Source organism: Eutrigla gurnardus (assembly GCF_963514095.1).
Source record: "Eutrigla gurnardus genome assembly, chromosome: 11".
Taxonomy (NCBI): domain Eukaryota; kingdom Metazoa; phylum Chordata; class Actinopteri; order Perciformes; family Triglidae; genus Eutrigla; species Eutrigla gurnardus.
In genome coordinates this window covers 21,531,322-21,553,476 of record NC_139925.1, presented here as the reverse complement: position 1 = coordinate 21,553,476, position 22,155 = coordinate 21,531,322, and the positions used below count along the sequence as shown (strand labels likewise).

The following is a 22,155-nucleotide window of genomic DNA, read 5'->3' as shown; positions in this document are numbered from 1 at the left end:
TGTGTGTGTGTGTGTGTGAGTAATCATGCCAGCACGCTTCCAAAAGAGGCGGTGTAATGCGTTTACATTTAGTACATGGCCAAAAGTATGTGGACATACTTTCACCTGTGTGATTTGTTTGTTGTGGAAATATTTGAATATTAAATATGTCATGAAAGTTGTGCTACGGCAAAGAGAAATGATAAAAACCTGTGTTTTAGACATGATCATGCTCCCCAAGCGCCGTATTAAATTCATGTTTGACTCGAAACGGCTCAAGAAACGGCTGAAAAGAAACCAACAGATTTGGGCTAATTTTTCTACTTTGTGCCGTCTTGAATTTAAATGTAGCAGCCGTGGTTCAGAACCCGGAGAAACCCTGATACCTAGAGTTCATAGAGTTCATGACCCCTAACTCTCCTGTAAGGCTTCAGATCACAAACCAATCAAAGCACCTCATTCTTGGTGCCGACGCACACCGACACACATGCACATGCACACACTACCACACACTCTACCCTCTAATGAACTTCAACAACAAACAAACAAACTAGAGGAGGGGGGGGGGGGGAGAGAGAGAGAGAGAGAGAGAGAGAGAGAGAGAGAGAGAGAGAGAGAGAGGAGGCGGGCCAAGTTAAGGAGTGGGCCTATAATTGGAAAGATGTGAAAAATGAAGTGTCAGTTTGGTCAATAGAGGGCAAAGGTCACAGAAGCAGGAGCCCAAACTCAGCACAGAGCACGCTCATTAGCGACCAATCAGATGTTGCCTGGCTGCCCCAGACCATTAGTCATCAGAGGTAGAGGCGCACACACACACACACACACACTGCTTTGTCTCCCGTTGTTTCTCTGTGGTTTTCACTCTTTTTTTTTATCAGTCCGTTCGTTTCCACGTCATCTCTTTATATTTTATTTTTATCCCTCATATCTCACCTCTCGGCCCCTCAGCTCGTCTGGGAGAACGAAGGAGAAGCAGCATGTGAGACGGAGAGAGAGAGAGAGAGAGAGAGAGAGGTAGTGTGTGTGAAAGACGCAGGAAGAGAGAGGATGACACAGAGTGTGAGACAGACAGAGAGACAAAGAGACACAGGGAGTGTGTGTTGGCTATATAAATGGCTGCTCAGTGGAGTGGAAGGCATGGCCGTGCTCTCTGCTCCCACCCAGGCTCTGCCTCCTGGCACTGGCAACCCTGCAAACTGCTCGCCTTGACATCGCCTTCAATAATATATGAAGTTGCCTTTTTTGCCTACAGTTTGTTTGCAACGCCCGCCCCACCACCGCCCCATCCTCCCACTGCTGCCTCTCTCTCTCTCTCACACACACACACACACACCTATTCTTAGAATGCATACACACGTCCAGCCTCAGCACAGTTATCTGTGTAGACCCTTCAAATCTGAGTATAAACGATGGAGAATCGAACAATTCACCATCATAACTATATCTATATTTTCTCTAAAACTCCATTGAACACAGGTGTATTCTGAGGTGGCCCTCTCATTCATTTGGAAGGGTCCATTCTCCACTCTCTCACCCCTGTATTCACGGCCCTGACCCGTAGTAACGGTCGCACGCTTCAAAGTCACTTCTTCATGATAGAAATATATCCAAATGTCAAAAAGTGTCTCTTTTTAGCTTGAATTCCCTCGAAAAGGTGCACGCAATCCTTTAAACAATACCGAAACAGGAATATCTCCGTCACCATCGTATGGCATGGGAATCATACGACAACAGAAAGGAGAGCAGAGAGAGAGCTCTGTGAACTAACAGCACATACAATGTGATCTGTATAGCACACAAACCAAACCCTGAAGTCCTGAAGCATTAAACGCCTTCCACCACACCGTGTCTGCCCTGCTGATGTGCCCCTGAGCAAGACAGCGGGAGCTCTGAGCCCTCTTTGAGCTACTAAAATGTCAAACCTCATGTGAACCCATGATAACATCCTGTATGTTGTTGGTCTACACGTAACCTGCTTCCCGTCCTTCCTGACGAAGAAGGAGACGCAGACAAAGGAAGTCGGACCCTTACCCTGTTCGCTGCTGTTGTCGCCGCTGTGTGATGTGTGTCCGCCGCTGGACGGCCCCGGCGTCCCTCCTGAGCGCGTGGACGCCGTGTCATCGTGATCTCTGTTCCAGGACGTCTGTCGTACACAAAGAGAGAGAGAGGACAGAGAGATCCATTATTCTAATGTCAGATTTCTTCCATCATTAGTTGTGCTGAATTTATGGTTGTTATTTTTCTTTTAGTGGCCGTATTTTATGAACAACTTTAAACATATAATGTGTTACGCAGAAGGAAGTCCACACACAAGAACACAAACTCCAAACAACATTTGCTAACTCTCAGCTCAGTCACGCAGCATGTGTGTGTGTGTGTGTGTGTGTGTGTACATGAGCCCATGCTACACTGTTTAGGAATGAGGATTATGGGAGCTCGATGAAGAGAAAGGCCCAGACGAACATGTTGTATTAGTTCCCAGCTTTCTGAGGCATGCAATCCACGGCTGCCTCCATTTGGCTCAAACCACTAGCAGATGAAAATACAAAACAGCTACAACTTAAGATAGGCCGCAGTGAGCGCCAGGGAGTGATGTCATCCAAGCAGAGCAGAGCAGAGAGAGGTAAGTAACTCAGGCTATTGCTACATAAGTATAAATCCGCTGTGTTGTCCAAAACTTAAACAAAAACAATGGACGACCGATCCCACTAATGTCCATTTAAACTTCATTCTGGGAGGCACAGCCAAGATTGAGACACAACCAAATAAGCTGAAGTTTTCCCACAATCCTTTCTCAAACAGAAAAAAGTGAAAAAGGAAAATAGTGCATGACCAACCAATCAGACTGCAGCCGACGTTAAACTTTACGGAGACGAACGAAAAAGTCGACGTGAAGTTAATTCAACTTCAAGAAAAACAGCAGATGAACGCGAGCAGCTGACTAGACAAAAGAGACTCGGGAGACGTGGGTTTATATATAGTAAGGTGTGTGTGTGTGTGTGTGTGTGTGTGTGTGTGTGTGTGTGTGTGTGTGTGTGTTAAGGACATTGGGAGGCCAGATGAGTGGCAGCTGCACAGGAGAGCAAATGGTTCAGACAGAAGGATAAAAGGAAGGCACACACATACAAACACACACTGTTCAGACACACACACAGGTAAGCAGACGCAGGCACACACACTTACAGAGACACACACACACACACACACACTCCGACCCCGCTGCGCCCCGTACGAAGCAGCTCCATGTTACTGAAAGTTAACCAGATGTTACCTCTTATCTCTCAGAGCCTCTGAAGAGCAACATTAGCACCGAGGACAGGACGGAGAAAGAGACTTCACAATAGAAGCATGGAATCTAATGTCTTATCACAAACAAACTCACACACACACACACACACACACACACACACACACACACACACACACAAACACTTGCTGGAGCCCACCCGCCGCCTGCGTCTATCTTTGCTCTGCCAAATCAAATGAAGCAGATATCAAGGGGGGGCAATGTGGCGTTTGCATCCAGTTCTGGAGCTAAACGTGACGAAATGAGTGATAGAAACCCAGATGGAGGGAGAGAGGAGGGAGGAGAGAGGGGAACACACTGGGGAACAACTGGTTTCAATTGGGGTACGACGAGCAGCGCTGAGTCCGCGAGGAGGATTCGGAGACGAGTTTAGAATCGGAAATAAAAGAAAAAAGGAGCAGGAATTAATTCACGACACGGGTTTGTTTTAAACAAAATGTAGAGGGAGTCAAATAACAGAAAAGACTATACAAGTCAGCAAATTCAACACATTTGGGGTCTATTAGAGGCCGTTTGATGTTCCTGGGCTATGAAATTATAATCCGGTGCTTACATGGACAATATAATCGTTGTTTTCCAAATTAGGCTCTGAGGCTTCGCAGTAAAGAGGAGAGTTGGTGCACAAAGACTGGGATGGGGAGCGGGTAGACCAACGTTGATTTAAAGGAGGATAAGATACAACGAGGGTCTTTTTTTCCCACTCTCTCCACTTCTTACAAATTCTTTATTGCCGAGCGTTGAACACTGAAAAATGAAACACCCGTGCATGACCGAGTAACTCCAGAGAACATCAGAAGTGAGGTAATCCAGACCACATGCTCAGCACGCAAACGGTTAACTCCGGCTTCTGCCAGCTCCTCCAAAAAGTGCAGCCTTTAAAAATGAGCCCAACTTGTTTATTCAGAACTCTGTGAAAAAAAAAAAAAAAAGAATAGCACAGTACCCCGGGGACGTCGAACGGCAAGTATTAAAAAAAAAAAAAACAAGAGCCCCGACTCGCAAAGAGGATATGTTTTTTCATTTTCTTTTTGTGTTAATTCTGGAACAAATTCCACTTGAAAATATAATTAGAAAGTGCAGGGGGAAATGGCAAACTACTGCATTAGCTGTAATTGAACAAAAGAGCGCTTTGCCTGCTGGGAGGTGGCCGCTGAGGCCCCATGGGAAAGGGGGCGGGGCTGAGGCAGGGCCTGGTGGCATCTCCGCGGGGACGGGGAGTTTATTTATAATCACAGGCCGCCCTTGGACCGAACAGACCCGGCACTGATCTTACACTCAATTATTACACACACGGCTGAGATCACACGATCACACACACACACACACACATACCAGTACACACAGCATGTGTGCACACTTATCACTTAGCTTATACACACAGTCACTCACAAATAACTTGTATCTACCTTGTGCAAACACAGCATAGCACAGCAACGCCGTGCGGACAGTGAACACAACACACACCCTGAGCCAACAACAATGTGGAGGTCCAGCTTCCTACTATGGGATGTGCAAATGCACGAGATGAATAGATGCATAACCAGAAAGCTGGAGGAAACAGGGAAGGAGAAAAGAGCTGCACACACAGCTACACTTGATTTATTCTGTGTCCCCTTAATGAGCCTCCGTCTCCCTCCCTCCCTCCCTCCCTTTAACTCATCCTCACCCTCGCTCGCTCTCTCCTGTGCGGCGTGTAGATTAATCCGACGCTTAATTGTTTAGTAAATTCAATTTTCCACGTTCTATTCTGCCTAGCTTTAGCTAAAGTTCTTAAATCTCCCGCACCACACCGAGGGAGCGCCGCTTGTGAGCCTCGCATACCTGTTTTTTTATTATTTTTTATTACCATTTCTCTTCCTTCCACCACCACTAATTCGCCATGAAAAGATTTTTCCTTGCTGGAAATTCTGATTCCGCTATGATCGCTGATGCATTCCAATCCAATGCATTCTCATTGTGCCGCGTCTCAGATAGCGAGGGGGGGATGTGTGTGTGTGGGGGGGGGGGGGCATCCCTTTCTCGCTGTGCCAGGCCCCCATATCATACAAGCGCTCATGCAAGAAATGTTGCCTTGCCAATTCATTTGCAATAATAAAGAAAATGGTTAAGGTTGTTGTGCCCCCCCCCCACCTGAAATATCTTTTGTGATGATATGGATATTTACTGTTCACTGTGTGCCAGCCAGCGTGCGGGAATAATCATATGTGCATACTTTACGGCACAGACATAAATATCCAAACAACCCCACACACAGGCGCTCTTCACCGGTGGTACGTCTGAATCAAAGATGACAGTCGGGCTACTCCATCCCCCAGAATGCTTTGGTGCATATGTTCTCTGCGCTTGTTTTCCTTAACACTGTTTTTGACCTTTTGCAACGGCGCTGATTCCTCAGGTTGAAATCAGCGAGAATGCCCAGTGTTTCAGCAGCAGCAGCAGCAGCAGCGAGGAGGCGGCCGGGCAGACCGGCTGGTGGGGAGGCTGTTAGTGGAAGAGGCTGAAAGGCCAGCTATTGTAAACTCTTGTTTACTTTGCTTTCCACTGTGACGAGATAAAGCAGGATCTGCCTCTCTGATAACCGGCCAGGCAACTCTGCTCTCTCTCCTCCCCTCACTGGAATATTAGTGCCTCAAAACGAAGAGGGGCTGATAATGGTATGCATGGAGCAAAAAAAAAAAAAAAAAAAAAGTGAGGGAGCAGGAGACCTCCCTCCCATTCTAACCCTCTCCCCTTCCTCCCGTAACTCTTCACAATAGACAAAGAAAGAAGAAATAACCTTATAATTGCTGAAGGGGGGTGAGGAGGAAAACTGGATTTGGTCTCTTGAGTGAATAAAGTATGCTACGTCGAATAGCCGTCAGGTACTCTTCAATCGGCTGTTTAAACCGCCGGGTTAATCTCACCGAGACAAGCAAAGATAATTACATGTTTGAGATAATTACCAGAGCTTTCAAAAGTCCATTTAAATGACACTCACGGAAACTGACAAACTGATTTTGCCTTTTCTCCGTGGCCTCTTCTTGTTTACTCTCTGGGAGGCTGAGATCCAAACAAAAACATTAACCGCAGTGCCCTCCCCTCCGCGCCACCCGGCTCCAAACAAAGCATATTTCCTCTTTATTCAGCTGAGGATGAAAAGGCAGGCGTCATTTTCTTTAACGACATGTTTTGCTGTGGTATTTCTCCGTTAGCCTAGCCTAGCCCACGCCGGGGATGTTCCCGGCGGATCCCTTGGAGACGAGCCGTTGTGACGGCGGCCATTGTCAGAGGATCGCAGGGGGTTAAGGGGGAGAGGAACTTTCCATTAGCTAAGTACACATGTGTTAAGCCAGGTTATTGTTTACTTAACCAAAGAAACCACAGCGGGCCTCGGGGACAGACATGGCCGCCCATCATAAGTAACACGAGACACAAGCCAAGAACTTTATTTGCAGTTGGGATTTTGTGGAGAATAGCGATAGCACCGCGCGGCTCCGCTAAGCACCCAGCAACATGCATGATTTAACTCAGTCATGAAAAACAACAGAACATATCGTCAAAAACAAAACACAATGTCCGAAAATATCTTAAAGCATAAAAGAAGCTCCTGACGGCTTGTTCTTTGAAGTCACCCCGGCCTTGATTTGCTTAAACACAATCACCCCTACTTGCTATTCCAGCACAATAATGAAGAGGCTAAGAAACACACAAGTCACGTGGTCACCTCTTTGTATCACTTGTTGAATCCTTAACAGCCGCCCTGCATTCACTCCCCAAAAGAGAAGGAAAAAAGGAGGGGGTGGGGGGGGGAGAGGAGGGAGAGGAGGGAGAGGAGGGAGGGGGTGAGTGGGGGTCAAACCTCTCCTCTATTCAACTACAAAAGCTGCTTTTACCAACAATCGCCACCACGATTCAAAAGTTTGTATGACGATCAGCAGCGTGCCACTGTAGGAGAGAGGCCGAATGAAAGGGAGGGAGAGAGAGAGAGTGTGTGTGTGTGTGTGTGTGTGTGTGTGTGTGTGTGTGTGTGTGTGTGTGTGTGTGTGTGTGTGTGTGTGTGTGAGTGTGTGTGTGTGTGTGTGTGTGTGTTAAGTCGGCCGTAACTTGATACATACTTCAACGAGAAGCGGATAGATTAGCGATAGCGTTGTACTGATTAGGAAAATAGTGGCTGACCCCAGCGGTCAGGGTTTCCATTGAGTTAGGAGGGGAGGAGGGGGGGGTCACTCTTTGACCGCCAGCGTTACCTAAACCAACACTGCTGGGTCCCACTGACCTGGAAACCAGCACTTGTATGGCATAACAGCGCCAATTGTTGGGAGAAGATACCGCGATAGTGCTATCGAGGGTAAATTCTTACATGGTGACCACAACACTAAGCTCACACAAGCCGGGAAATAAGAAAAACAAGAAATCCAAATATATACATATGTTTTTACACAATTTCAAAAGCAAAAAAAAGGAAATTCATGTCACAAAGCCATACCTCTTCGCTAAATTAACTCAACTGCCGTGCATTCATAATAATTTACGATGCTCTCAAATACACCAAAACAGAAAAAGAAAAAGCAGTCGGGGAATATTATTTTAAGGGAAACTTCAATTATTTCCAGCCCCACTTCAGCCTGCATGGCTCAATCAAGTAGAGGAGCTCTTGAGACTTGGAGTGAGTCCTCAGCACTATTAGTAGCGTTCTGCTCTACAGCGGAGGGCCCGGGCCCTCGGAGTTCATTAGCAAATTGCTGAGCCCCTCCCCGCCCTCTCGCCGAGCAATTAAAGGCAACTGTGCAAATGACGTACGGCGGCGTGGAAACACCTCCCCGCTTCTTCAGGGCTGAGGTGCACATGTGCGGCGGGCAAACGGGGATGCAATCAGCGGAGCGACCGCTGCCACATATCTCCACAACAACAACAAGCGAGGCAGCCACACTGAGGGTGGACACATTAAAGGGGCCTGTGTGCAGATAGACACTCATAATAGTGGGATTTTACTGCGTCTTTTATGTTGGTGTACAGCTGAACTCAGAAGCGGGACGCGTCTAATGGGGCCAACTGGAAACGTTGCCGCTCAAGTGAAGGAACTGACAAACGTGGCGGGGAAGCTCTCCGGGGAGCGGCAGGGAAAGGGTTAAGGAAGTCCAACTGGTGCTAACCAGTCACTCCACTCACATAGCACCTGAGGGGGGTGCTGCATTTATCAGGCCAGTCTGAACACACACAAACACATATATGCATACACTTGTAGACACACACACACACACACACACAGGAGGGTGAGCCCAAACTGGCTGGGCTGCATTCACAAGCCGGCGCAGAGCCTCTGTGACTTTTTCACCTCTCTGCTACGCTCTGCGTTTTGCTCTCCCCGGCTAGCAAAGCAATGTAAAGGATATTCTGAAAATATGAGCGTTATGACGCAAGGGTGCATAATGCAGCACGGAAGTCGGCGACGTCGGATTGTTGAGTTTAATAAATTCAAAGTTCCTCTGACATTTTTTTTTTCCTCCTCCTCCTCCTCCTCTGCTACAGCCGCCTCACTGGAATAAATTGGTTTATGAATAAATGAGGCTGCTTTCTCCGTCTTGTTAACATTGTTCTTTTGTGCAAATTCTCAGCTTTTTTTTTTTCCAGTCCACTTCAACTTTATGCCCGAGGGCATATATTAAAAATACATATGGAAAGAGATAATGCACACACAACGCAAATTCGTTAAGGATGTCACTGCCTAACAACTGCAGATAAGATGTCACACAAAAATAGCCTGCAAAACTCAACAAAAATATATATATAAATATCTTCGGCGGCGAGTAAGTGATGAAGTGCAGTGGCATTAATACGAGTATTGAGCAGTGAGAGGCATGCACCCTCTGCCTGTTGGGATATGCCCGTTTACACACACACAGCCTGCTGCTGTGGACAGTCTCCACATTATCCTGCTGCGGCGGCCCGCCCCTCATGTTACACATCTGTCAAGAAAACTTTGCCCGGCGTTGTGATGCAAACTGTGCCTGTAGGTCATTTATATGATTCTGTCAGATCAGCATAAACATAAGCTTGTGTGGTTTTGCCTCGAATTGCCGGCATGTATGGGACCATCATTATATTAAAATAGGCCAATGTCTTCATCTTACAGTCAATTAAAGATCCGCATCAGCGCCTCAAGCACAACATCATTCTCATCCTATACCTAGAAACCCAAGGGTTTTAACTCACTGCATATACGTCTCCCTGACCTATCTATTCTAAAAAATAAAATGAAAAAGGAAAACCTTGACAACTGAATCCCCGGGAGAATACAAGGAGCCGTTCAAAGAGACACTTAAATGCACAAGTGGCGTCTGTGTTATTTAATTCTGCTCCTGGATTAAATGAAGTATAATCTTCCGGGTGATCTTTCTCATTTCCATAATCAGACATAAGGGCCGGGGATGGAGGAGTGCATGCAGCGGGGTGAGAGGGTGAGGAGAGGAGGGGTGCATGAGGGGGTGAGGGGGGCCTTCCCAGTCGGGCCCCAGTAGCTCCCAGTCCTGCCATTCAGCCCAGAACATAAAAGCCGGTGGCTGCCTCTCTCTCTACTCAGACCAGCCACTCAACCATATGGAAGGCCGCGGATTTAAATTATTTAGCCTAATCGCTTCATTACTTTTTATGTCGGACTATCCAACTAATCCCTTTAATTTGGCCACTTGATTTTTTCTCCCCCTAGTCGGTATCCATAGCCGCTCTCCTTCTGAGCCATTCCTTCAAACTTATTGGTCTCACAGTCTGCAGCCCGCTCTCAAATGACTCCGGCTATTAATGGCCGAAAACTCCACATTTGCATAATTCTAATCATCGGTTGCTGTTATCATTATTTAACGGCAGTGTACGGACCATTAGGGTCATGCCTGTGCGCACACTACAACGTCCCCGGAGTCCCAACAGCCAGTGGAGCACATAATGAAGGCCGCGGTTATCTCTGATATCTGCACAAAGGGAAACAGCCCCTAATCTACCTTTAATGCCCGCCGCCGCCGCCGCCGCTTTTAGGGGAGAGAACCTTCCCCGTCGCTCGCTAGAATCTGAGCGGAAGAAAGGAGCGAGAGGAGAGGGGTCTCGATAAGCAATGTGCACTCATGTCTGAGGAAAAATACTGACAAGACGCCTAATGAACCGTGAACTCCACAGTGGAGGAGGAGAAAAAAAACCCGGGGAAAGGCACCTCAGCCCGAGTGTGTGCAGCCCCATCCTCCTGCTGCTCTGCCGGGCTGCAGACAACAGAGAGGAGCCGGGGACGCCTCGCTTTGGTGCAGGGAGGGAGAGAGGGAGAGAGAGAGGAAGGGAGAGAGAGAGAGAGAGGGGGGGGGGGGGGGGGGGGGGGCACTAAATTAAAATCGACATGAAACAGGTCAAGTTTATGGCGATGCCTTTTTCGAGCTAATCTCCCGCAGGTCGGTTCCGGGTTCAAGTCTTAATGGGCCAATAATAGCAACATTATTCAGAATTTTCTTCTTCTTCTTCTTCTTTTTGATGGAATGTAAAACGGCCTTAATCATATGCAAATAACAGCGCAGCGGAGTGGTGACCCAGAATAGCTGAATAGCCAGCAGGGAGAACACGCACGCGCAGCCGCACGCGCGCGCACACACAGACAGAGAGAGTGAGAGAGAGAGAGATGACGTACCTGATCAAGGGCCACCGATGATCTCGTGATTTCCTCGCTGTCTGATTTGGAGCCGCCCTCTCTGTCGTCTATGACCAAGTCGATGGGCATCTTGCCTTTCAAGCAGCTGATGTACCGGTGACAGAAATTATCACACAGCTCGTGTACCTTCGGAGGGAGAGAGAGGGAGGAGGGACGTCATCACACAACTGTGCCATGTGCAACCACAACACACACACACACACACACACACACACACACACACGACAGCCTTTGACATGCAAAAGAGCCCTGAAGAGCTTTTAAGGCAATTTGGCAAACATCACAACACAGTCGCTGCATGTAAAATATTTAAAAACATGCAGCTTATAGCTGATCACTGACAACTGGTTATTGCCTCGGCGCTGTGATTAATTACGAGGATAAATATGATCACACACTCCTATTGTATTTATTCATTTAATAAACTTAATTAAAACTGGCATCACCTCGGACTCCTTCAGGCGTGTTCAAGGTGTGTCCAGTTCCCGAGACCGTGATAGTGACTTTATTTATTTTATTTTTTTTCTCCCTCTCTCCTCTCAAAATAGAGATATCCTTGGAAATTGACAGCGACAAGAGGGCTCAGGGGCTCCAACGCACTCAACACCCGTGTTAAATTCATCATCGGTGCCCCGGGTAGTGGCCATTAGAGGAGGGTGACCCGCCTGACTGACATTTAAGGTAAACTGTTTAATTCCGTCCACTTATTACATTATCACTGCCAATGCGGCGCGCGGGAACAACACACACACACACACACACACACACACACACACACACACACACACACACACACACACACACACACACGGAGAATATAAAGAAGTGCAAACGAGCTTAAACTTGATTTAGGTTTTTATTTCCGTCCCGTCGCGCAGTAAAGTTTACAGCCTCGGGTTTGCGGGCTGCGGGATGCGAGAAAAAGGCGGACGAGCACGTTTTAACAGCGAAAACTTTTAACAGCTTTGATAACGTGGGGGTTAAAGTTGACCGCGCGGGCTACCGTAGTCCATCTGACACGGAGACAAATCAAGAGTTTTACACCCACTGCTGCCTCCGTCCACAGATGGCCGCCTGGGGCCTTTTGCCCTCCATAAAGAATCATTTCAAAGTTCGCCTATATGTTTCACCTTGCGAGCCATTTCTGCCAACATTAAACTTCATTAAAGCGCGCGGGGAGATTTGGGCACAGAGATATCCGTTCCAGTTGTAACAGCTTGCGTCGTGATTAAACGCGGAGGAGAAATGGCCCCATGATTGATTTGGACGCTAATTATAACCGACTAGCAAAAATATTTTTTTCTCTCTCTTTTTTTTTTTTTTTTTTTGCACATACAGCCATATAGCTCTTAAGTAGCACAGAAATGGCGAAAAGAATATTACCTTCTCCAGCTCCAGAAGATGAAATCGTAAAACTTGAATGGCTTGAATCATCTGAAAAATTAAAATAACAATAATAAAAAAATGAGCTGCTCACATTCTCTTGATATTAAACAGGCACAGTTTTTCTCAATGCAAGTAACTGAAGACGAGCAAAAAAAGATATTCGGAGGAATGGATTTTATGTGGGGCTGATATTAAACTTGGTACGTTATTGCAATATGAAGAGCGGACATGCAGCCCAGGCATGGCGCTGCAATAAGCCCCGGAGTCAGAGATCTATTAGCCACCAACTAGTCGTGAGCAAAACGCTCCTCTCATCGTCACATTCACAGTGAGAAAGTGCACAAAGTGGAGCAAGTTTCCAGGCAGAGTTCAGAGGTTTGTGTCAGCTGTCAGATAGAAGACATCAGACATCACCTCCAACCTGCTCTGACTCCTCACCACCACATGACTCTCTGACGCAAACACATGCACAATTTAATTAATCATAAACAAATATATGTGTATATAGACTGTTCCTTACCAGGTTATCCAACTCTGGATTCGATGAAAATAAAGGCTTTTCTGCCCGAATCTACAAGAAAAACATTTTCACAATAAAGTTAGAGACGATGTATCAAGTCAGATTAAATTCAACATGCACACAGTGGTGTATTTAATCCGACTTTACTATCAAAACATTTTTTCAATAACTTTTTTTTAATCAGTAGTATTTTATTTTCTCTCAATGGATTAACTTTGCGCACAAAAGCTGCGCGCTTTCCCTGCGTGCAGGTGAGCGCCCCGCCAGCCCCGGCATGCACATTCAAACAGTCACACTTTCCTGACCTGTTTTGCAAACACTGCTATGTCTTCATTGAAAGATTCCGATGAACAGACGTCTCCTCCCGCCACTCCGGGCTCTCTGGGGGTGCAAGTCGCTAATTCACATTTCTCAAAAATCAGTGCAAGCAGGGGGAACAGGGGGTGCCTGGGAACACACACACAATAGCAAATGTCACCAGAGAGAACAGCGCCGGGGTCAAGACTACTGCAGGCTAGATTTAGCCAGCCATGCTACTCTCCACCAACCCGCCCGTGGGGACGCTGCTGCTGCAGCCCGTGCTATTATATTATGCAGAGGCTCGGAGAAAGGCTGCAAACAGCGGGCAGACTTCTGTGATTAAATCTAGGCGCGCCTAATAGCATAAAAGCTTTAGAGTCAGTCAAACAATTCCTCGCGCAGGTCCCCGTTTGGAGGCCAGGCGTGTGCGTGCGCGCGCGCGAGTCTGTGTGTCGACTAGATGTGCGCGCATTTGTTGACTATTTGTTGTTTAAGTCATCAGAGTAAATATGTGCACACTGCTAATGTGTTGAAAGTTATTAAAGATCCGTCTGATGGACGAACTGTTCCTGGCGTGTTCAGTCACCGTGAAGACGGGGATTATTTTTAATTAACTCCTGTAAATTAATAAACCACATCCATGTGTGGGATTTCCTTTAAAAGTGATCTTTCTTTAATCCTCTGCACACTACACAGGCTTCGTGTAAATGGTCAAAAGAGAGAAGGTCAGCATTTTGCTTGTCGAAAAAAAAAACTTCCATAATAAATTAAGCAAATTAAATTCTAAAATATATATTTAATATTCGAATTAAATTAACTCTGTCTCGTGTTTATTCGTGTCTTATTATGTAAATACATTTCTCGGAGAACTTAACTGGACGTTCGTGAGGGAAACTCCACAAGTACATTTTATATTTCTTTTATGTCCTCTTTCAGCAGAAACGCGTGATAAACACTTTAAAAACATTACATTCGTAAATGTGCACAAACACAAACATGCAGCCCTTCCCCTCCCCGGCGCCCTCGCAGCAGTTTGGCCTCCAGTGTTTGGCCGGAACACTTCCCCCGGACGCATGGCCGTCCCGGGCACCGAGCCGGTGTTTTCCCTGACTTTGCACCCACTAGCCCACGCCGACTGCCCCCTCCAGGCCTGGATGCACGCCCGCCACAGAGCGAGTCCCCCCGCGGGCCCGAAGGCTCGCACCTACCCGTATATAGCGTCTTTATCTCTCTTGAGAGCGTCGTTAACAGAGGAGCCCATACTGGGAGGCATGGTGTTGGTGTGGGCGGTGTGCGGGTACTGGTGGGAGTGCAGCTGGGGTCCGTGGTTGAGGTGCACCGCCTGCATGGAGCGGGCGCCGTGCGGGTCTCCGTACATGGTCGTCGGGATGCCCACCCCGTCCATCCCGTAGTGGGGCAAGTCTTCGTACTGCACACAACAAACACGCGGATCCACAGTCAACACAGGACATGTCAAACTCACAACTAAACCAAGTCAAGAAGCTTTTACAAAAGTTATTTCAAGGAGCAGAAGTCGTTTTTTTCCTTCCTAAAATAGAAAAAAAGGAAAATAAAAATCTGCCAACAGGGCGAAATAGTTTCATTAAATTCAAAAACAACATTTTTCCAACATTTTCCTTGATTTAAAGTGGTTTCCTGACACGAGAGCACCGAGCTGCCTTTTTCTGCTTTCTCTCAAAATACTGACACTCGTGGCACATGCAAAACAAGACAAATAAATTCAGCCTTAGTGTTTAATTGTTTTTACTAATTTTTAAACTAACCGGGTTTAAAGACTGAAGTCTCAGTTTATTGCTCAGCGGGGGGAAAACATGCTGCATTTATTCTTCAAAACTAGTTGTGTTTTCAACTTATTCACTCGGATCCTCGTGGCTCCAAAAGAAATATGAATTATTCAACATGGTCAAAATACTGGGAGTACAAAAAAAGGTCAAACTACATCTACGTGGCTCCGTTGTTTTCATCAACATTATACTTATTATTGTAAATATTATTATCATTACCCGGGCAGCACTTACGTGGTAACACCACCACCCCGTTTACTGTGTTTTCACTGTGTAAAACCACAAATGTCTTAAACGTGTTAATTGCAGTGTTTCCTGATTTTAAAGGCTCATAATTGTGCAGCATGTTATTTAACCCATCAAGCACGCGGTGATTAGCGCGTGCGACAAAAAGCAAGTGTTATTTTCAGACTATGAACTGGACAAGAAACTTTTTTTTTTGTTTTTGTATTTTTTTTTTTCACGTGTCAGTTTGAAGTGAAATAATGCAGCGTGGTTGTTTGTTGGGTTGATTAAGACTCTGCTGGCGCGTTCAAACGCAGCAACTCGGCTCCGAGAATTAAAAAAAAAAAAGCTTTAGTCGAGGTTCGCTTCTTTTACAGATCTTGAATTATTGATAGTGCTCTCTAGAAGTGGCGAACAAGTGCCCGGGAAAGAGTCAAAAGCATGATCACTTAAAGCTGAGCATTCTGGACCCTAAAGGCAGCGAGGTGCGAACCCCAGCGCGCCGCAGCTCCGGTGTCACACTAAGCGGCTGGACGTGTCCGGCGTGTCCCGACATCTCTGCTTCTGCGCCGCGTGAAGATCCGCGGTGGCGACGCGATCCCGGACTCTGTGAATCAAAGCGTTTGTCATCACCTCGTTATGCTAATATCGCACGCTTTTGGACGTTTTTGTCAAAGTCAAGCGAGGAAGCAACGCTGGCGGTGAAATAAACCTTTTTTGTGTGTTTTTCCTACAAAAAGAAAAATGCTCCGCTCGGTATGAAACCTTGACGGAGGAGAAATGTGGAGATTTGTTTTGCCTCTCTGCCCTCCCCCATTTCGCTTCCAGTAACTGGTCCTGTCATAACTAATCTAAAAAACATAGCCGATGTGAGATATGATCACGCTTCCAGCGTCCCTCAGCGGGGCCGGTTCGCGGAGTGCGTCCGTGCGTAATACGGTGCCGAAAGACGCCAAAAGAAGAAAATTGTGTCTCCATGTGTCGGGGAAGACGACAAAAACTTTCGCCGCGAGTGTGTGTCATTAAGCCACGTTACAGCGCAGGATTGCGTTCAAGCACGGCGGACTTGGAGAAACTTTTTTTAGGGGGGGATTGTCCTACGTACCCGTTGCGCCATAACCCTCCTGACTCCCTTGGACGTCCTTTCAGTTTAGATAAATCCCCTCTGCGGCCAGGGTGGAGACGAAATGAAGAAAATGAAAATCCAAATAAATGGGAAGATGTCTCAGCCAAAATCCCGTAATGCCTCTTTTCTCTTTTCTCCCTCGGAACGGTGAAGCCAGCCCCCGCTCGCTTTTTTTCTGCGCAAGTTTAGCCCAGGCGCGGCGAATAGGTCCTCGGCTGTCCTCGGGGCAGCGGCGCCACGCTCCTCTCCCAAAAAACCAGGGTGCAAAATAAAATAGCCCCTCAAACAAAACTGGCGACTCTCATGGCTTGTTGCCACTCCGCTTGTCAGTCACAACGCGAGGGCTTGTCAAAAGTACCGGATGAATGATGGTCCGACGCGCGTCTCCACGGGATCGGCACCACCTAAATGTTAATGGTCACAATCACAGTTAAAAAATGAAGCTGCGCTCCTCTCGTTTTCTTTGATCACTCTCGGCTCCCGGCTTGATTTTCTTATGCAAAAGCGTCTAGAGGAGATCAAGAGGAGGTGGGGTGATAATTCTGGCTTAGGCTTTCTTAAAGGAGCCACGATCGATGCTGCGCGCGTGTGCGTGCGATGTGTGTGCGCGCGCGAGAGTGCGTCCGCATATGTGCGCCGAGTGCGTGTGTGCGCGCGCGAGCAGCCTGCCCGTTTGTGTACAATGGGATGTGTGTGTTGAGCTGAGGAGGAGCGGAGGATCTGGACCAGACTGCTGAAACCCGGAAGTAGTGGTGGCCATAACAGGTCGCGTCTTACACAACGCACCGGGCTGCAGCAAGTCGTGCGGAGAGGAGGGGGGGAAGTGGGAGGACCCTGCGAGACCAGCCAGCGGCACCGCGAGCTGGAACAACACCGGGGGAGAAAAACGCCGAATATTCAGCCCGCGACTCCGGCTTCGAGTCCCGGTCTCAGACAGACTCTTTAATCTTCGATCTGGAGCCGTTGTGCAAACACCGAACCCGTGTGTAATCCGGGTCTGACGCGTCCGGCGTCCACTTCTCTGCCTGTAAACACTTTATTAACGGCTAATTGCAGCAGCTGATGTCAGATATTGTCAGGTATGTTATCAGGAGACGACGCGGTGTGAACTGATCCCACTGTTGACCGGATGTGACTTTGTAATCACGCCTTTCTCTCATACAATAATGAGGTTAAACTAGGTCATTGTGATAGTTTTGCTGGCAGGTTAAGCTCCTGTCAACATCATGCTCGTGCATCGACAGTGTGTGTGTGTGTGTGTGTGTGTGTGTGTGTGTGTGTGTAGGCTGCAGCCCGACATCCAGTCCTGCAGGGCTCTGATGCACTTCTAGACACTGTTAACGCGTTTACATGAATGCATGATGTTTAAGGACAAATGCATATGACTTTATTGTAAGAGCGTCAACTCCATGAAGCAGAGTCACACATACTAGTGAGTGTGTTTGTAGTGCACGGTGAGAGTTTGTAGTTTTCTGTGCAGGTCGAGTGGATTTAGTCCACGTCTCGTGATCCTCGTGCTGGATCCTTGAAATGAACGTTTCAAAGCATCTTTTACGTCTAAATAACAGTTCCCACGTACGGCCCGGTCCTTCTCCCCCACAGCAGCGCTGAATGGGTCGCTCCAGTCTGCCCGGGCTGTCCAATGGCAGAGAGGCTGAGGGATGGGAGCCCCCTATTGGCTCCCCACATGATCGATCTGGGGCTGATTGATCGGTTTTAGGCCACATTCGCGAGGAGGCGCAAAACAAAACACCGCCCGCGACTGAAAAAAACACACACTTTGTGTTTTCTGGCAACTTTTACAGGCTGTAAATTCACCAAAACACTGAATATTTCACTGCGTTATGGACTAAGAGAGAGAGAGAGAGGGAGAGACCAAGTCTGTCCATCTATCTACCTCTCTCACACCAGTTCTCATATCTCTGACTTCACTCTGACCAACCAAACAGTCAACACTCAGGTCCAGCTCTTGTCCACTTTCTTATTATTCATTCAACTTTCCCTTTTTTGAGTGTCTCGCTGTAATAAAGTGTCACGCTTTGCAGTGCAGCGGATGTAAAAGTTGAGTCAAATATTGATGAGTTTTAATTTATGGAGGGAGAAACTTAGATTGCCGAGGATTTCCCAAGGAAAGTAATGATCTAGTTGAGCAATGTGGACGTAAATTAACCAAATAGTTTGGATTTATGACGTCAACTCGTCATCTAAAAGGGTGTGAATCTTATTTCATTTAGTATATCAGGGTTTTTTAATTAATAAAAGAGTATAACTGCTTCAAAAATCTGCATCAAATATGTATGATATGTATAATCATTTTTGGCTTATGAAGTCATATAAAAACGGGATGAGTTGCGGGGACAGGGTGAGTTTTAAAGGAAGACGCGACAGGAGTTCCAGACATTTTTGTATATTTGTTGCGTCTGTTTTCCACATGATGGCCATGTATTTATCGGCCCATCACACGTGCACGGGGAGCTCGTGGAAGAGCCACATTATCTCCTGATATGCTCATAAGGTGTTGCTGCTCGGTGACAAGCCTGTCTGAAGTGTGTGTGTGTGTGTGTGTGTGTGTGTGTGTGTGTGTGTGTGTGTGTGTGTGTGTGTGTGTGTGTGTGTGTGTGTGTGTGTGTGTGTGTGTGTCTTCCTCTCCGTGCAGCGCGTCCAGTCATCGATCATCTGCCCCCCGGTGCCAGAAACGGTGCAATAACATGATAATGCGGCTCCACGCATTCGGCGGTGATTCCTGCGGTATAAACCCGAGCTGTGGGATCCGATACAAACTTACAGGCGGAACATTACGACCAAAGCCCCGCGCAGTCCGACCGGGGAGCCTCCGGGACGCGGACGGCAGAGAAGCCGCGCAGGACGCACGGACTTTTACGCGCAGAGACGTTGGATGAAATAATAAACCGTGTTGACTTGCGCTCGACGAATTTGTTAGATCAATTAATTATTGGTGAGTAGAAGCTCTCGTTATCTCACTTTTTATTTCTATTTTCATGGCATATAATTAAAAACATAATTATGATCAGTGACATTTTTCTCGGAGGGAAGTTATTTTTTAATTAAAGGAGAAGCTGCTGTTTGAATTTGCGGGTTGAGTGAAACGTAAACAGGGTTTTATGGAGCTCACTACATTTTTAGAGGCTCGTTGAGGGAAGAAAAAAAAAACGACATTAACATGAAAGGAGAGCACACCGGCGGCTGACCACTGTAAAGGAACTGCAACGCCACTATATGCTTTATAATTAAACGGCGTCAATTAGCGTCTATAAAAGCAAACTGGAGCTCCACTTTCTCTCCTGGAGTTGCTCTTTCGCGAGGGTCAGCGCGTTTTGGCATCCTGAGAGGGGGGGGGGGGGGGCAGGGGGGCAAATACCGTCATTTGTGTTTAATCCGCTTTGCGATGACGGTAATGCTTTGGGTCGTTTCAATAAAATCAGCAGGTATTACTTTCAAACGGCTGAATGTGAATTGACAGCATGTTTGACTGGCGAAACAAACAGAAGGGCCCGCGCGCCCTCACGTGTGTTGTCTCGAGACAAAGACAAGTCACAGCTTTTTATGTTAGTTTATAAAATCTGTGTATTACTATTTAAAATGGTCTTAATAAATAGGCCGATGCTAATATGACCATTATTTGTAAATAAAATAAAACAGCATCTCCAGGACACAGAATGTGTGTGTTCGCTGGCCTGCGGCCGTTTGAACGAAGTGGCAGCCCGAGGAGTCAAACTGAGGTCAAACTTTACTGTGTTCGCAGCCCCGCGGCTCTGCGCGCAAACGTGTCGGGATCTGCAACAAAACCCCCCCAAAAGGGGGGGTGGGGGGCTCTGCTTTGTGTCACCGCGTAGACCTGCTGCAAAGTTTTCACACAGCTCATCTAATTATATGAAACCACTCGTATATTATGGGCTGCCAGGAGCATCAGCCGGCTTCACTGGTGCGTCGAGGTGCTGCGAGCTCAGATGATTCCGTCTCAGAGAAAAAGCAAACGATTCCTCCGCCTCGGAGATTTATTAAAAAGTTAGTGTAATGAGCTATGGGGTTAGATGTACTCTTCTAGTCCGACTCTCCTCACACACGCTCCCCTTAAGCGCAGTAAAGGTTGGATTATTGTGACACGGCTTGACTCAAATTATTGTAAATGATTTTCTTGGCGAAAGTTTGATGATTTGTACTTTTAAATAATGGCAGCAATACGTGGAGTGTAATTACATGACAGTGAAATCATCCTGGTAAATGCGGTGGCTCCTGTTTAATTGTGTAAAGCCATACTGACAATGATAAAAGTATGAAATCAGTGGTTTTTGATGAAGGTAAACGCTGTGCTCGCTCCTGTTGGATCCTGCAGTTTGGCCCAAATGTTGATCCGAGCTGCTCACACACATTAATGCTTAATCATGTGCGCCTTCTACCGGAGCTGTTGGAAATTACACGACATGCAGGGAAAACAGCAGAGGAAGAGTTTTGCTCAGATTGTCAAAAACAGAAGGCAAAAGTAAACAAAAAAACTGCCAAATGTAATAAATCCAGTGTTTAACTTTAGTGTGTACTCCTGTTGCTTCAGTACCACATGCAGAATAGTATTCTGCTCAGAAGAAATGTAATGTTCATGGAAATGATTCAACATGCAAATAAAAGACATGATAACAGTGGTTTTGTCTGTCGGTGTGTTGCTTGGAAGGACAGAGACATCTGATGCTGCGTTTACTGGGAATGTGACGTTTGAGCTTTTCTTGAGCTTCGATCATAAATAAAATCAGAACATTTAAAGGACTCAGATGTTAGATTTAGTTAGGTTACACCAATTAAAGTACTTTCCATGTGTAAAACTAGAACTCCACTCAGAGAGCCTAACCTGCTTCCTCCCTCGTTTCCTACGTAGGCGTCACGTTGTTGTGAACATGTGGATTCACGGTAAAGAACTGCAAACGTCTGAACCTGAACATCACACCTATAGATACATATGTGATTAACAGCTGCTTCCCTACATGGTGACAAGTGTGTGAAATAAGATGCACACACACACACACACACATATATATATAGGGTAATAAACGTATACACACACAGCACGTCTGTAATAATAGCTGTGCTGAAAGCTGCCAGTCAATTTTCACATCTTGCCACCGGCCACCAGGTCAGCAGCTCCACTTTTACTCTGAAAGGCTGCTGAATTAACCCCACAGATAGATGGAGAGCTCATCACTATCACACACACGCCTCCCTCCCTCTCTCTCTCTCCCGTTCTCTCCCAGTGTCTCTCGCCCTCCCCTCCCAGCAGCATTCGTCACCGCTGCTATTATTTCAGGTGTGCTAATGGCGTCGCAGACACTTTTGCAGAGAGAGGACGGAGTGAAGAGAGGAGGAAAGGAAGAGCAGATCATCATCATCATCCTCATCATCACTTGGACCCCTCTCTCCACCGTAAAAAAAAACTCCTTCTAGGGGTGAGGGATTGGGTGAGGGGAGTCATGTTGCACTGATCAGGGTGGAGGGGGTTTCTCGCACCTCCCAGGGAGACTGTGAATTGATCAGCACCTGAGAGGGAGGGAGGGAGGGAAAGTGAGAAAAAAAGCAGAGGGAGAGAGAGAGAGAAGAAGGATGACGAAGAGGGGGGAACAAGTGGAAAAAGCTGGGTGTTGGGAGTCGAGCTATAAAACCAGGAGGGGAGAGAGAAAATAACAGAGCGATAGGAGGGGAGGGAGGGGGGAGGGAGGGGAAGCTGCAGAGGAGGTGTGAAGACTCATCTTTTCCTGGATGGGTGTGAGCGGAGAGTGGCCTGGGAGCACAGCATAGCCTAGTGGTAATAAAGCAGCAAAGCCACAGAAACAGACCCGG

At 47.0% G+C, this 22,155-nt stretch overlaps 1 protein-coding gene across 1 annotated transcript in view; it reads right to left on the bottom strand.

Moving 5' to 3' along the window:
- meis1b (Meis homeobox 1 b) overlaps positions 1-16,761 on the bottom strand; it is an 81,086-nt gene extending 64,325 nt beyond the window's left edge. The window contains exons 1-7 of the mRNA XM_084021221.1: positions 16,291-16,761; positions 14,364-14,584; positions 13,161-13,302; positions 12,856-12,906; positions 12,333-12,383; positions 10,929-11,075; positions 2,011-2,122 (exon numbers count right to left, since the gene is read on the bottom strand). Of these exons, the coding sequence (XP_083877347.1) occupies positions 2,011-2,122; positions 10,929-11,075; positions 12,333-12,383; positions 12,856-12,906; positions 13,161-13,302; positions 14,364-14,584; positions 16,291-16,302 (736 nt within the window). The 5' untranslated portion in view covers positions 16,303-16,761. The remainder of the gene's footprint in view (positions 1-2,010; positions 2,123-10,928; positions 11,076-12,332; positions 12,384-12,855; positions 12,907-13,160; positions 13,303-14,363; positions 14,585-16,290) is intronic.
- Between the last annotated feature and the right edge of the window lie 5,394 nt (positions 16,762-22,155).